Source organism: Rhagoletis zephyria, unplaced genomic scaffold (genome assembly GCF_001687245.7).
Source record: "Rhagoletis zephyria isolate East Lansing unplaced genomic scaffold, Rhagoletis_zephyria_1.1 Rzeph_scaffold_00096, whole genome shotgun sequence".
NCBI lineage: Eukaryota > Metazoa > Arthropoda > Insecta > Diptera > Tephritidae > Rhagoletis > Rhagoletis zephyria.
In genome coordinates, this window is record NW_016157180.1 from 307,224 (window position 1) to 321,662 (window position 14,439).

The 14,439-nt window shown below is 33.4% G+C and overlaps 1 protein-coding gene across 1 annotated transcript in view; it reads right to left on the bottom strand.

Annotated features, from left to right (window-relative positions):
- Camta (Calmodulin-binding transcription activator) overlaps positions 1-14,439 on the bottom strand; it is a 151,564-nt gene that overhangs the window by 34,376 nt on the left and 102,749 nt on the right. The window contains 1 exon segment of the mRNA XM_017632160.1: positions 4,207-4,298. Coding sequence (XP_017487649.1) covers positions 4,207-4,298 — 92 coding nt within the window.

The window sequence follows — 14,439 nt, forward strand, 5'->3', positions numbered from 1 at the left end:
TACACGCCGGCTTATCATGTAGCGGTAGCTTTCGGACAGGTGGAAAACATGTATTTAATACTTGCGCCGGGTATTTAATGTTCGGCTCCGCCCGAACTTAGACTTTCTTACTTGTTTTTTTAATATTTTTATGCAGTTTTTTTAAGCTTGAAATATTTTGATGCAAGTTTTAAAATATAATAGATTTTATAATTAAAATGGAAACACAGTACCGATTTTTTTTTTGGGTGTGATGCAGTCTAATGTACATACATGTTTTCGTATTTGTCTAATTTTTATGATGAAATTTCGTAAATCTAATTAGTGAGGCTTGAAGCCTTGGACTAACCTTAAAATAATAAATGGAGTTGAAGGACCTCCATATCGAGCATTCCACGAAAACAGTGCACTTATGGCCGCGCCAACCTCACCACCACTTAAAAAAAAAAACTAGGAAGATTTTTTTTTAATTAATAAAAAAATATTATTTTTAACAAGACAGGTTTACAAAAAAAAATAAAAAGTTTCTGCATATTGAACCAAACCTCTATATCCCTATGTTATTCGACGCCCTGAATGCGACGATATAGTCAATGGGCAGCGCTTTAATTTCAGACGGTAGTGCATCTAAAAGGGTACCGTGCCCGAACGGTCATTCCTTGCAGTATGATGGCGCTGTTAGCAGCTGAGTTTTCGATAAAGATTCTATGGATAATACGTCAAAAAGGACGTTCAAAGCAGCCTTCGGACAAGATCTCATTACGCCAATTATGCCAGCGGCTGCTGACCTTTGAATTCCGCTCAGCATTTTAGCTAAGTAATCCTTAGTAAGGGCTGGCCACCAGACCATTATATTTCTTTAAACTTTTGTGAAATAAATCATATGTTTTTTATAAAAGTGTTTATAGGTGTTTGACCACACTTCTCTCCGATTTTTGGGGTCTGTGTCCCGATGTTGCGACAGGAAAAACCGTCAGCTTTACGCCGCTGTTTTTGTCAGAAGTTTTTCATTCAGCTCATTATTGCCCGCCAAAGTGCGATCACAATTTTTCAGTCATTGTCAACGCAAAATTACCTTTTATTGAGCTTGAGTCACAACGAGTGACAGTATGCACCCCCAAAACTGCGGCTTTGGCGGCCGCTAGACCAAACCCAAAGCTTCTGCTTTGTAAACAAAGTATGTAATTAAATTAAAGGGCACTAGCTCAAAATTAGGAAAATTTCGAATTATATAAATCCTTACGAATCCTTAAGAAAAGGGCATTAAAGGCGGTTTTGAACATCGAACTTATTTTCTCTTGAATCTCCTTAATAGTTGATCTTCAAAGCAATCCAACAACGTCCATTGCTTACCTAATTTAGCGGGATTATCAAACCACACAATTGGTTGGAAAAAAATAAGCTCGAAAAAAAAACATTCTAACTAAACAACTATACTTCCTTCTAAAGCAAACAATTTAAGAGTAAATTCAAGTTGCGTCAAAAAGCAAAAAGTTTTCGCCATTGTAAACAACAAAAAACTTAAACCAGCAGCAAGAGCAGCAGCAAAGGAACATTCATCTCAGTCAACTTTGGCGCTCATCAAGTCAACTTCAACCTCAAACTTTCTCTGTCACCTCCGACCACAATTGCGGACCTGAGCGCACGCCAGCCGGAGTGTGGCAGCTATGCAAGGCACATTCCTTGCTTCCTTGGCCACAAACGCGTGCCAACAACAAAAAAGTTACGAGTATCCCATAAAATCTGTTTAATGTCAACACACCATTTAAAAGTGACAACTTGTCAGTCAGCGCTCTGTTCATGTCTTTCTTTAACTATATACATATGTATGTACAAGCGTACTTAGGTAGATGTGCGATTTGATGTACGCGACGACTCAACTTTTTCGCTGGAATGTGAGCGATTGTAGCTGCTTTTTGCATGGATTTGATTGTTTTATTATATTTTTGTTGTAAGTTCTTTTACAACTGTCACTGTTTTGCACTAAATGTCCCTCTGCTAGCTCCACTTATAAATTGTTGAGTTGTTGATGATCTTTTTTTGATGTTGTTGTTGCCGTTGCAGCTTGAAATGTTAAACAGCTGTAAAGTGAATGTAACCAGGGTAGGCAAAGAAATAGTGAATTCATAAGAAACGAAGTGCCACGGAATGACAGTTGACAAAGAAGACATCGTCACACTGAAATGTCACAAAGCTGCTAGTACGCCTGTATGTATGCTACTTTGTAAGAGATGTCAAGTTGTTAGATGTTTTTGTGTGTGTGTGTTCGGCTTGCGCTCTACTTGTCATTGATGATAAATTCAAATATTTAAATTTGCTTGCGCTTCGAATTTCGCGTTTTATGGCATAGAGTAATGCATATAGGTATGTAGAACACCAGAAATACACCCAGTAAAAACTAATGTACTTTTTTGAAAATTTTGCATTTTTAGTGGTAATGATGCTGATTGGTAAGAGCAGGAAACCGAGTGTGTATTCACATACGTTTAAGAATATGTCAACGATACAGACAATAGAATGGCGTATCAATAAATTTGATTTTGGTATCGATAATCAGTAAATGAATTCGATTAATATACCGATAATAAACTCGATACTGCTATACCCAAAATAAAAATATCGACAAGTGTGGCAATAAATGCACCAGATCAACTATACCTATATCAATGTGATACCACCAAACAGTAACCTAATATCTAAAAACGTGCCGCTAAATGCACTACACTAACTATTAATATATAAACTTCGATATCTATATCGACAAACAGTAATCGAAATCGAATAATGTACAGATAATAATATCGATGATACAATCTCTAATTTAAAATCATCGATAAATATGCCAATAAATTTACCACGTTTGCTGTAAATCCAAAAGATTGATATCAGTATCGATATGCAATAAAAGGAATCGATTAACATGTTAATAATAATATCTATAATGCTACCTATAAGATTAAGTCCCCGATAAATGTGCTAATACACGGAGGGCAAATTTGTATATGGTATCGATAAATGAACTTCGATAATTATTTAAAACCCAATATCGCTAATAATATCGATAAATATGTTGATATCAATATGGAGGGATAAAGTTTATCAATAGCACTGGCATGGTATGGTAACGAAAGACATATTCCGAAAGCGATTCAAAAACTAATATCGCTAGAAATATCCATAAATATGTATGTTGATGACAATATCGATAATTAAAATGTATCAATTAAATTTTTTACTTAAGTTTACTATATTTTATGTTTTTTTTATTCTTTTTGTTTTAGATAGTATTTTATTTTTCTCATTTTATATAACATTATTATTTTTTTTTTAATTTAATATGATTTTCTTCTATTTTACCTATATAAATATTTCTATTTTATATATATTTTTTCTATTGTATATCTACTTTATATACAAACATATAGTACATATATGTGTACTTTTTATTTTATTTTGTTGTTGTCTTTATTTCCTTACCTTGTTAGGTTTTTTATTTTCTTTTGTTAATTAATTTTATGTTTTTTATTTTATATTATTTTAATTTGTTTTATTTGTTGTGGTTATATTTTATTTAAATTTTTATTCTTTTGGGTTATAAATTTTTTTTTTCTTCAATTAATTTTATTTGATATTTAGTTTTTGTATGTTTTTTTTTTATATATTGCTTCTTATTTCTTTATTTCTCATTTCTCTATTTATTTTATATTTAATTTAATTTTGTTTATTTATTTTTCTTTGATTTTTATTTTATTTTATGGTTTCTATTTATATATTTCTTCTTAGATGTCATATTTTTATTTGGTTTTGCACCCTATTTAATTTTTTATTTGATTCATTTTACCTTATTTCAATTACATTATTTTATATTTTTCCATTTTATTTTGATTCGATTATTTATTGAATTTATTTTAATTTTTTTCCTATTTTGTAATTTTCAGTTTTATTGGTTTGTTTTTTATTTATCTTTTAATTGCATGCTTTCATTCCACTTTACTGTAGCAGTACTTTTTTAATCTAATAATAAAATTTGGAACTCTTTGCTCACTGGGACATCTAAATACAGTCTTCTAAGTTGCTACCATTACCATTGCAATAGCAACAAACATTTGTTTTTTATCAATTTTATCGCAACAACTGCTGCCTGCACTCTTAACTTGTTCAATGTTTCTCTTGTAAGTGCATATAAAAAAATGTATTTAAGTACATTCAAATCTAAATAAAACTGACCTCATTTGTATTCCACCGATGTCGCTGTGACGGGAAACTGTCAGCTCTTGGCAAGCTTTCCAAATTGTCTGGAAGTTTGATAGGTTCGCCATCTGTAAGGGAAATTAAAATGACCAAATTGGAATGAGTTACATTTGGTTTTTTGTTTTTGAGCACAAAATGCAACGTAGTCAAATAAGAGATCAAATAGTAAACAAGGAAAGGAAAGCACTCGCAAACAACTACAAAAAAAAAACAAATTCATCAGAATTTGCAATAAAAAATCAATTTATTCAATACGAAATGTTTACATTAACGCACACTTAGAGACACAACGACTTTTCGTTGGACGTGAAGCATTCACTTGGAAAATGCGCACATTAATGGAGCTGAACGGAAATCGTTTGCATTTCCACAATGAGTAAGCATTTTCTTTCGGAGCGGGGTCACGGAGAGAGAGGGTAGTGCTTGAATAAATGGAAAAAAAAATAAAATCACATATCAAATGTAATATAACTAAATATGATACATAAATACGAAGCTAGCAGGTAAATAAAATTTAAAATAAATTTTTTTCTCTCATTCACTAACTTGACACTAATCTTTGAGAATATGTCATAAGTCAATGGCATACGTGAGTTTATTAAGTTTGATTTATTGCGCCGAATATTACTTTCCTTTCGAGATGTGATATGTAACTTTGAACCATTTTAATATCATTTGTCAAATTTTAGTTTATTTAGAATGTACAGACATAAATAAATATAAAATGTATGCATGTGTATGTGTGTAAGATTCAACATTAAAAAACGGCGCAAAAACGGTGGCATAAAGGTCTTTCTGGCTGTTCACACACGGAAATAAAATTTCTAAATATGCATTTCTGATGATTTATATATGATCCGAAATCGACCGTTATTTTTTCTCGTCGTCTTCGCACATTACATTTGTTGATAAAAACATGCATGAACAAAAGTTTGTTCAAATTTTCCACACCCACAAAAGTGCGTCAGCCCTGGCCCATCAGGCTAAGTAAGTAAGGCCGAGCGCTCCCGTGCCAGTATACGCGTAGTTCAAAATTGTGGCAAGTGCCGATTTCAAAAACAGTCACTTTTTCGATTTTCAGACGAAATTTTCGTATTTGTCATATAAGGTTTTATATAAATGACTATATGTATTGACCTAAATACAAATATGTTTGTGCAGGACCGACCATAGGTGATTTTTCCCTAAATGTAGTTGGAAGATAAAAATTATAAAAATTTATTAAGTTGATAAATTTGATTATTTAATATTCAGTTAGCTATTATATAAATTCCAATAAATGCGGAAGCGCATGTCTAGGTACACATGCAAATGTGGTAAGGTCCTTTTGGCCAATCTGGCCTTATGTGAAACATAGAACGCTACCGTCGTAGTCAACAGATGTTTGCCGGTCTTCAGATATGTCCCGAGCATGAGCGTTAAGGAATCTACATATGTGTTCATGGAAATTTTTGAACTCAAAATTGGAGAGCGACAGTCAACGAGATTCGAGGTTATATATAACAGCCGAAAATCAAAAATCAATAGCAGTCGAGTTATTTGCATACGGTCCATCTGAGCTTAAAAAAAAACGCATTTGATTAAAACAATAAAAACTATTTTACGCATTCACTTTATCTGTACAACAGCATAGCAAAATAAAACTTCCTTTAGACGATTTTTTTCTATAATAATAAAATTCTGCACCTACTACAAGAATATTTATAGGTAAGAATACTTGGTATTTTTCAAAAGCACTGTAAGCGCAAGTATGGAGCGATAACAGGATTTGCATCGACCAGGACACTTATCATCCAAATAAAAAAAACAAAGATACAAGTGAATATAGTGACAATATATTCCGTATAAGTATAGTTGCTTTGGTTCTGGCGTTGCATTATTTTTGAAGTAATTTCTGATATTATAAGCATTGTAGTTTTGTGGCACAATCCGTAGAGCACAATGATTGATGATGATGAAACGCTCAAGTTCTGATTTTTTTTTAAATCATAAAATAAACTATTTGACTTTACTGTGACGTCACTTGGAAAAGTGCTTCCCTGCATGCTTCCAAGAATGGGGCTTCCTATTTACAATTTACGCGAATGTACGCAAATATATGTTTAAATTTATTAAGATTACAAATAAGATTCAATAAGCATTTTAAGTCTCAATAAAATATATTTGATATGAACCTTAAAAAAATTCCTTAAAGAAGCATAATTTTTATTAACTAAAAGCAGCTTTAAAAGAATTTCTCCAAAAGGCCTTCTGAAGTAGAGATGGGCGCGGGTTATGGCGATTTCAAATTGGCAGGGATGGGCGGTATCGGGAAGACCTGTACAAATTTTTCGAGCGGAACGGGATCACAATCCTTTCCCGGTACCTCCGATAAAACCGCATCTTTCGCAAACACAGAAAATCTTCGTTAAAAACGATGTATGAAATATGCACTTTTTTATGTTTTATTGAGACGAAAAGTAACAGCAAAGCAAAACATAATAATCGGAAGATTATTTAAAATAAATTTTAAACACATGGGAATTTTTCAAAGCGATAGATTTCTGGCCCACGGGACCCGCCGCACAAATCTGAAACACGTCGGGATGGGCGGGTTCGGGACTTAAATATTGAATTTCGAGAGAGTGCCAATCTCTATTCTGAAGTACGTCCTACAAAAGCTTTTCTTAAGCTCATCTTTGAGTAGCGCAAGCAGAAGCCCTTCAATTTGTGCCACTCCATACAAAAAAGGACGGAGAAAGGAATGACTTTCAGAAAGGTTTTTCAGTAGTGATTTCAGCTCCTAAAATTATATACTAAGTAGTATCTATGACGCAAATGCGTATACGGATGTCAAGTATTTTTAAGAAACAATTAGGTAAGTAAAATAAAATAAAAAAATGGAAAAGTTAATTTTTAATAATGTTTATTTTATTTAGTACTTGAATTTTAAAATTGGAACAATATATTTAACAAAAAGTAATGATGATGCATCGGGGCTGAAAACGTCAGATGTATCCTCCTGACTTTCACCTTCACTTGAAGAATCTAGCATAATGGCGAGATCATTGTTTAGACAGCGCTTACAAGGCAAACCAGATGTGTCAGAATTTTCTAAAGCTTTTTAAACAGAATTGTTCATTCTCATTCGTTTGGCTGTTTCAAAATTTGGGGAACCTGTAACGTCATCAGCGTTTTTAGATTTTCGTTTTTGTAAGCCATATTTAATACTTTCTTCTGCGACTGGTTTGAAGAACTTGTGCTTATAGCAAGCAGAATAGGTGGAATGGAAAATAAATTATTATTTTCCAGGAATGAAAATTTTGAACAAAATTATGTTTTCAAAGTCGTGGCTGCCAGCCGAATCGGATTATTTTTTTTAAAAAGCACCTCGTTTTTTTATAATCAGTTGAATTATTGGAATCACGGACGAAGGGGGTCTCAATCAGGGGTAACGTAATTCTTATCTAATTAAAGGTCAGAGCTATAGCTTTTTAATAATTTGAGCATCGATTCTCTTTAAATCCAGACGTAGACCATTTCTGCTGGAAATCCATATTGAAGGAGCTTACTATTTGACTTTAAATAGCAAAGAAGGGAGACGTAGGTGGACAGTTTAACCACAGAAGTTTTTCGCCGAGGATACAATGTATATCCCTATGAAAAAATAAACAAACAAAACACAAGTAAACAAAGTTACTGTTTTTAAAATTTTTGCTAAAAAAAAATCCTCAAAGAGCCTCATTTGAAAGGATTGAAATAAATATATGTATTTAACATCAAAGGAAAACTTGGTTAAAAATTACAGGGCACACTTTCTTCTTTAATGTCAAGTAGGTTTTTTAAGATTGGTCCAAAAAAATCATTTTAAAGAAAGAAACCAATGCAGGTATTTAAAGCACAGAAACCAGACAAAAAACATTACTAAAATGACTATGTTTTGTTCGACGTACTTCAAAGGTCAAGTAGAAGTGGGAACTTGTAAGACTGCCCATTGATAGATCGGTTATATAGCTTAAAACAAAAGTAAGTGCGCCTGTGCCACACTGTAGAAGTGAAACTTAGGTTACATATCTAATTTGTGTCATAATCAATATACAAGGGCTTATATTCAGTACAATCTATCTGCAATTTTCGGAAAAACTACTTTCCGATATTTAACCCATCTGGTGCTTAGCTGTCATCATTAATGTTACTTTGAACTATACAATTCAAACAAATTTTTCTAACACACGATATACATACATACATGGTCAGCATGAATATCATCGATGGCAGTTAAATCGTAGGAGAATTTCAATAATAAATATCAATAGCAATATCGATAAATATCAATAGCAATATCGATAAATATCAATAGCAATATCGATGAATATCGACAACAACATCGGTAAAAATATCGATAACGAAATCAATAAAAATATCGATAACAAAATCGATAAATATCGTCAACAAAATCGGTAAAAATATCGATAGCAAAATCAATTAAAAATATCGCTAAAAAAATAGTTAAAAATATCGATTACAAAATCGATAAAAATATCGATAACCAAGTGGATAAAAATATCGATAAGTTCCGAAAATATCGATAGCAAAATTGATAACAATATCGATAAAAATTTCTCTTGCCCTATCTTCATCTTTGTTTTTACCGGTATCCTCATCCTCATCTTTGTTTTTACTTTTATGTTTATCATTTTCCTCATCTACATATCGTCGGTCCCTACGAAGAGTAGCACATTTCACTNTCTTCCACGCAAAAATCTGAAATGTGCTAGTCTTCCACGCGATTAGTGAAATGTGCTAGTCTTCCACGCGAGAATCTGAAATGTGCTACTTTTCGACGCGAATAATGAAATGTGCTAGTCTTCGACGCGAATAGTGAAACGTGCTAGTCTTCCACGGTAATTTGAGATGTGCTACTCTTCGTTGGGAGCGACGATATTCCCCTTCACCTTTGCCCTTATATACATATAAGTAAAGTGTTTCAATTTACCTTGGTCTTCATTTTTGCCTTTATCTTTGCGCATCTTTGTTTTTGTTTTTATTTTTACCTTCGCCTTTATCCTTTTCTTTATTCGTACTAACTTTTACTTTCATTCTTGTATTGGTCTTTTTCTAAGTGTTATTCTTTAAACTTTTGTTAGCAAATTTTTGTTAAATTAATACCAAATGCATACACACAAGGATCACTTATTTTAGCCCCAACCATTTTCGTTGCATCATTTCCGTTGCACTATTTACGTGTGCAATTTCCGTCGAATTTGCCAATTTACTCCCATCTAACCAACAGCCGCAAAAGAAGTTTCACTTCAAAAATAATATCTTTAAAGACATTTTTATCAAACTTGACAAAAAATATTGGCTACAATTTGTCATTTTGTTTGCCAGATATTCATTTTATCGATGCACTTCCACTTGCACAACATTCGCATTCGCAAAAGCTTCGCATTGATCATTGCGAATGTTAAAATTAATGCGAAAGTCCGCGGTTGCGAATGCAAATATTCGCAACAACCCTGGTGCATACATAGAAGGTGTGCGAAACATATATATTTACTTGCATATATATTGCTCAGAAAAAATATTTTTATACTCAAAATATCATCATTAACAATTTTACGAGCTTTCTTTCCAATAAACAATTTTCGCAGCACAAAAACCGAAATGAATAATTACCTCTTGCACTTAGGGCAACCTATTCATGTATACTTTCCATTTTCGAACTTAACTCGGCAGCAACAACTTTCAACCACAAAGTTTATAAAAATAGCAAACAACAAAAATTAATAATCATTTTTATAGCTTTGTAAATATGTACATATGTGTAAGTATGTGTACGTGTATATATGTAGGTAGATAAATCTTGGAACTAACTTTCGGCCAAGTGTAATTTAGTAGCAACTACTTTTGGGAGCAGCGTCGAATAGTCGCAGCAAAGAAGAATTACCAAAAGCTGAGCAAAAGTGCATGTACGTTTGTACATATGTACATATGTATGTATCAAAGGTTTGAATGTCATTACAAATACTGCTATTGTTGTTGTATATACACAATGTTATTATTGCACTGATGGCTCGTAAGTAAAACTAATATATCAAATCAATTTTTATGGTTGGCATTCATTGCGTTTTTGTCCACACGCAGCTAGCTAACTGCTGCCAATCGACTAAATAGAAGAGAACGATAGAGTCCGGACGAGTTGAAAGAAAATGCGAAAGCGGAAATATTTCAAAAACTGCACTTAAACTTAAAATGCTATTTGTTAGTTTGTTTTTTATGTGTGTGTATGCATATTCGGTTGGTTGCGCGTCCTTGTTTATGTGCGCGTCCTTGTTTATGTGCGCGTCCTTGTTTATGTGTGCGCGGCTCAATGCACTCATTGATGTCAAATTTATACACACAGCAATGTATGTAAAGTAGTTTGTGAATTACTTCGATGAGCGCCACTAATAATTTCAATAAACAACCAACAACATCACTGCCATGAAGAAAAAGTAGAAAAAAATAAGCGTACGGTAATCACTGCCAGGCAGCCAGAGCGTATACGTGATTTTTATTACCACCCAACACATATAGCCAGTGAGACAGACAAACACACAATCAGACAGCAAATCAGACAAGGGACGAATGTCAGCAAGCGAATGTGCGTGCAGTCGCCAATTCCCGCTTAACCACACTTCACACCTCAGCCAACACACACACACACACACACACACACACACACACACACACTTCCGCCCATTTCAGGCTTCCATCCTTTCATTTATCGGTGTGTTGTTGCCGTTTTTTTTTTGGCTTGTAAATAACTTGGTTTACTGTGGCAATGTGGTATTTATGAAGTTTTCGCAATAAAAAACTGCCTGCCAACACAAACAATAGCAACAACAACAATCAAACAAATTGCCAACAACTTTTCACAACAGCAATAATTGTAGTTGCCGGTTGACTTTTTTATTATTTTATTTAACTACACGACTAATTTGTCATTTCCTCCTTCAAAGGACCAATACAAGATTCTAGCAGGTAGTGTGGGGATGAATGAATGTACACATGTACGTATGTATGTATGTGTCGCTTTGTGGTTGGGGTTTGTGGTTTTACCAAAATCTACAAATTGGTGTGGACTTAAATGGCAAGCACGCGATTCTGTCAGTGTTGCTCAAACTCAAAAAGAAAAAAAATTTAAAAATCAAAATCTATATGACGTTATGCGTTACGCATGCAACGTCATTGACACCGTATGGCACTTCATTTGACAGCAGGTAAGCGCTTTAAATGCTTAATGAAGTGGCGCTTCTGTTCTCCCGCACTCATTTTTGTTTTTTTTTTACGGTATACTCGAAACAATGACGAAACCTGACAAAACAGTCTCCATTTCATTGTTATCGTTGTCAAATATGTAGTAGCTTTGGTTTGAAAGAGAGAACTTTTAACTTTTTAACTGGCGTTAAATATTTCATTACCAATTGCGGTTTCTTTGTTTTGTGTGTCAGTTTTTTGTCTTTGTTGTTTTTTAAGTGATTTCAACGGACTTGGCGTTACAAAAATCAGACTCAGTGAATACCCAATGCGAAATTAAGCTAATTTTTTCTAGTGGTGACGCAGTCGTTAGAAGATATAATATTACAGTTATATAAATTATAAACCAATGTAAGCATTCGCATTTGTTCAAAATATGTAATGACAAATTTTTAGCATCAATACAAATATGTACACAAAAATATTGGTTAATATAACTGCGTTTTTAGTTTTTCGCTATTCAGGTTTTTTAAAGGACATTGCAATTTCAAGTATATGATTAATTCAATAAATTATTTAAAAAATGTAGTGCAATGTATAGTAACAATATGGATATCAAATAAATGAGAAAATTCTGCAAAATTGAAAAGAATGAATTTTTTTTTTTGGCACGAGGACGAAAAAGTATTAAAAATTACCTTATTAAAAGTTCACTGAAAATTTTCAATATGTATCTAAAAAAAAAAAACAAAAATACATGTTATTAGCGTAAAATAATTAAAATAATTAAAAAGGCTTTCTCAATACCTACTCGTCCTTGTGAACCAAAAGAAATTACTTATTTACGTGCATTTTCTTTATATCAATCGTATCGAACAAATATCGATCATTTTTCAATTTTTTGCAGCTAATAATTTATTTGTTGGAGAAAATCCGTTAAGATATCAAAATGTGCGTAATTCCCTCGGCTTTGCATTAGAGTGTGAGATAAATTTAAATAAATCATTTTTCGTAAAAAAATTTCCTTTTTTTTTGATATTTCTTTTTATTAATTATACACTGTTTGATTTTTGTTTTTTTTTTGCAATCTAAATAATCGTCGGACTATATGGAGTACACGATAGAGGCAAATATATAGATAGAGAAAGTAATAGGGATAAAGAAAAAGATAAAACTGATGTTATGTTATTTTATGCTATGGTAGGTTATAGTATGTTATTTTTAATATTTTTATTGAGCTTTATACCACGATTGTTTATTAGGAAAAATTGAAAAAGCAACAAAGTCTAAGCGGTAGAAGTTATAGCACTATTTCGGAGATCACCACACCTCCTCATCAGACTTCTTTTTTCTAGACTTCAGCAGGGATCGAACCTGCGAATTCGAGCCACAATAACATTGACAAATATATAGTATGTTATGTTCTGTAATGTTGTGTCTTGCGTTATTTTATGTTATGTTATATTGTGTCATGTTATGTTATGGCATGTTATGTTATGTCATGTTATGTTATGTCATGTTATGTTATGTCATGTTATGTTATGTCATGTTATGTTATGCTATGTTATGTCATGTTATGTTATGTTATCTTACGTTATCTTGTTCTCCTCAACTAACCGCACATCAGCTCACCTTAACTCATCACAACCCAACTCACCTCAAACCAACTCACCGCAACCCAACTCACCTCATTTCATCTCAACTTAATTCACCTCACCTCACTTCAACTCAGCTACACTAAATTCACCCCAACTAACGTTATTTCACCTCAAATCACCTTATCTCACCTCTTACCCTAACTCACCTTAAATTAAGTATCTAAATTCACTTCACTTCGATTCAGATCACCTTAACTCAACTCATTTCCCCTTAATTTTAGTGGTTGAATTTCAACCACAGAGCGAACACTATGTAGAAATTATTATTATGCAGTTGGATATCTAATAATTTATTGCAAAACGTTCTCAAAAAAAGTTATCAAAAATTTCTTACTGGAAATCATTTTTGCAGCACAGTCAACTCCACCAGGTGAAAAGCAGCCTCGTGAGCCTTAAGCTGAAAAACTTCACCTTAGCAGCAACTCACCCAAAAAGGCAAACAAAGTGCGAACGAACTATCATGTCAACGTCGCGCTGGCTGTCAATGGAAAAGAGAAGTATACTTTTTTTCTTTTTTGTTCACAATACAATATCGTAACTGTCCGCCAGGAGCACTGCCTGCTGCGAGTAAGTGCGAGCACCTGTAAGCTGATTTTTTTTTGCACTTCAGTTAACCATGTGAAAGGTAGTGTGAAGGCAGTGGGTAGGACACTAGTACATGTAAAAATTTCGGCTATATAAGTTTAACAGAAGAGCTAAGAGGACCAGGTGTTAACTAAGTAAGAGCCTTTGAAGAGGTGAAAGGAAAGCCAGGGTTGGAAAATAAGCACAAAGGCACTTGGCGCAGATGCCACCCGCGTGGCAAACTGTTGGACTTTGCATCCATTAAATTTGGCTGTTTTTTTTTCATCTTCTCCACTTTTATTTAAAGCGTGCCCTATGCTACACTTACATACCATATTTTTCACTATTCGTGTCTCTTTTAACAACTGGTAATTTAACCATCTTAATTGTGATAAATGTGATGTAAAGCAGTAGCAAGGAAAAAGCAGTACGCCCCAAAAGCTACACAGAGCAGCGGAAAGAAAATACATAGCAAAATAGTCGAAATCTCATAACTTCGGTTTAAAGTCATCCCTGCGGGCATGGACACGACGGATGCAGCATAAATAGGCAAACACTCGCACAAGCACCGAACAAGACAAAAAATAAAAATAATAACTAAAAGAAAAAGAATAAAAAAAATTAACTACATACGAGCTGGGAGTCAAGCGCCGAGTACCTTACGAGCTAGCCAATGGTAGGTATGTATATACTCGTAACGGTGAATTGGGATTCGCGGTGGCTCTGGAGCTCACTCGTCATAATCGTGCAGCACGCACAAAGCACT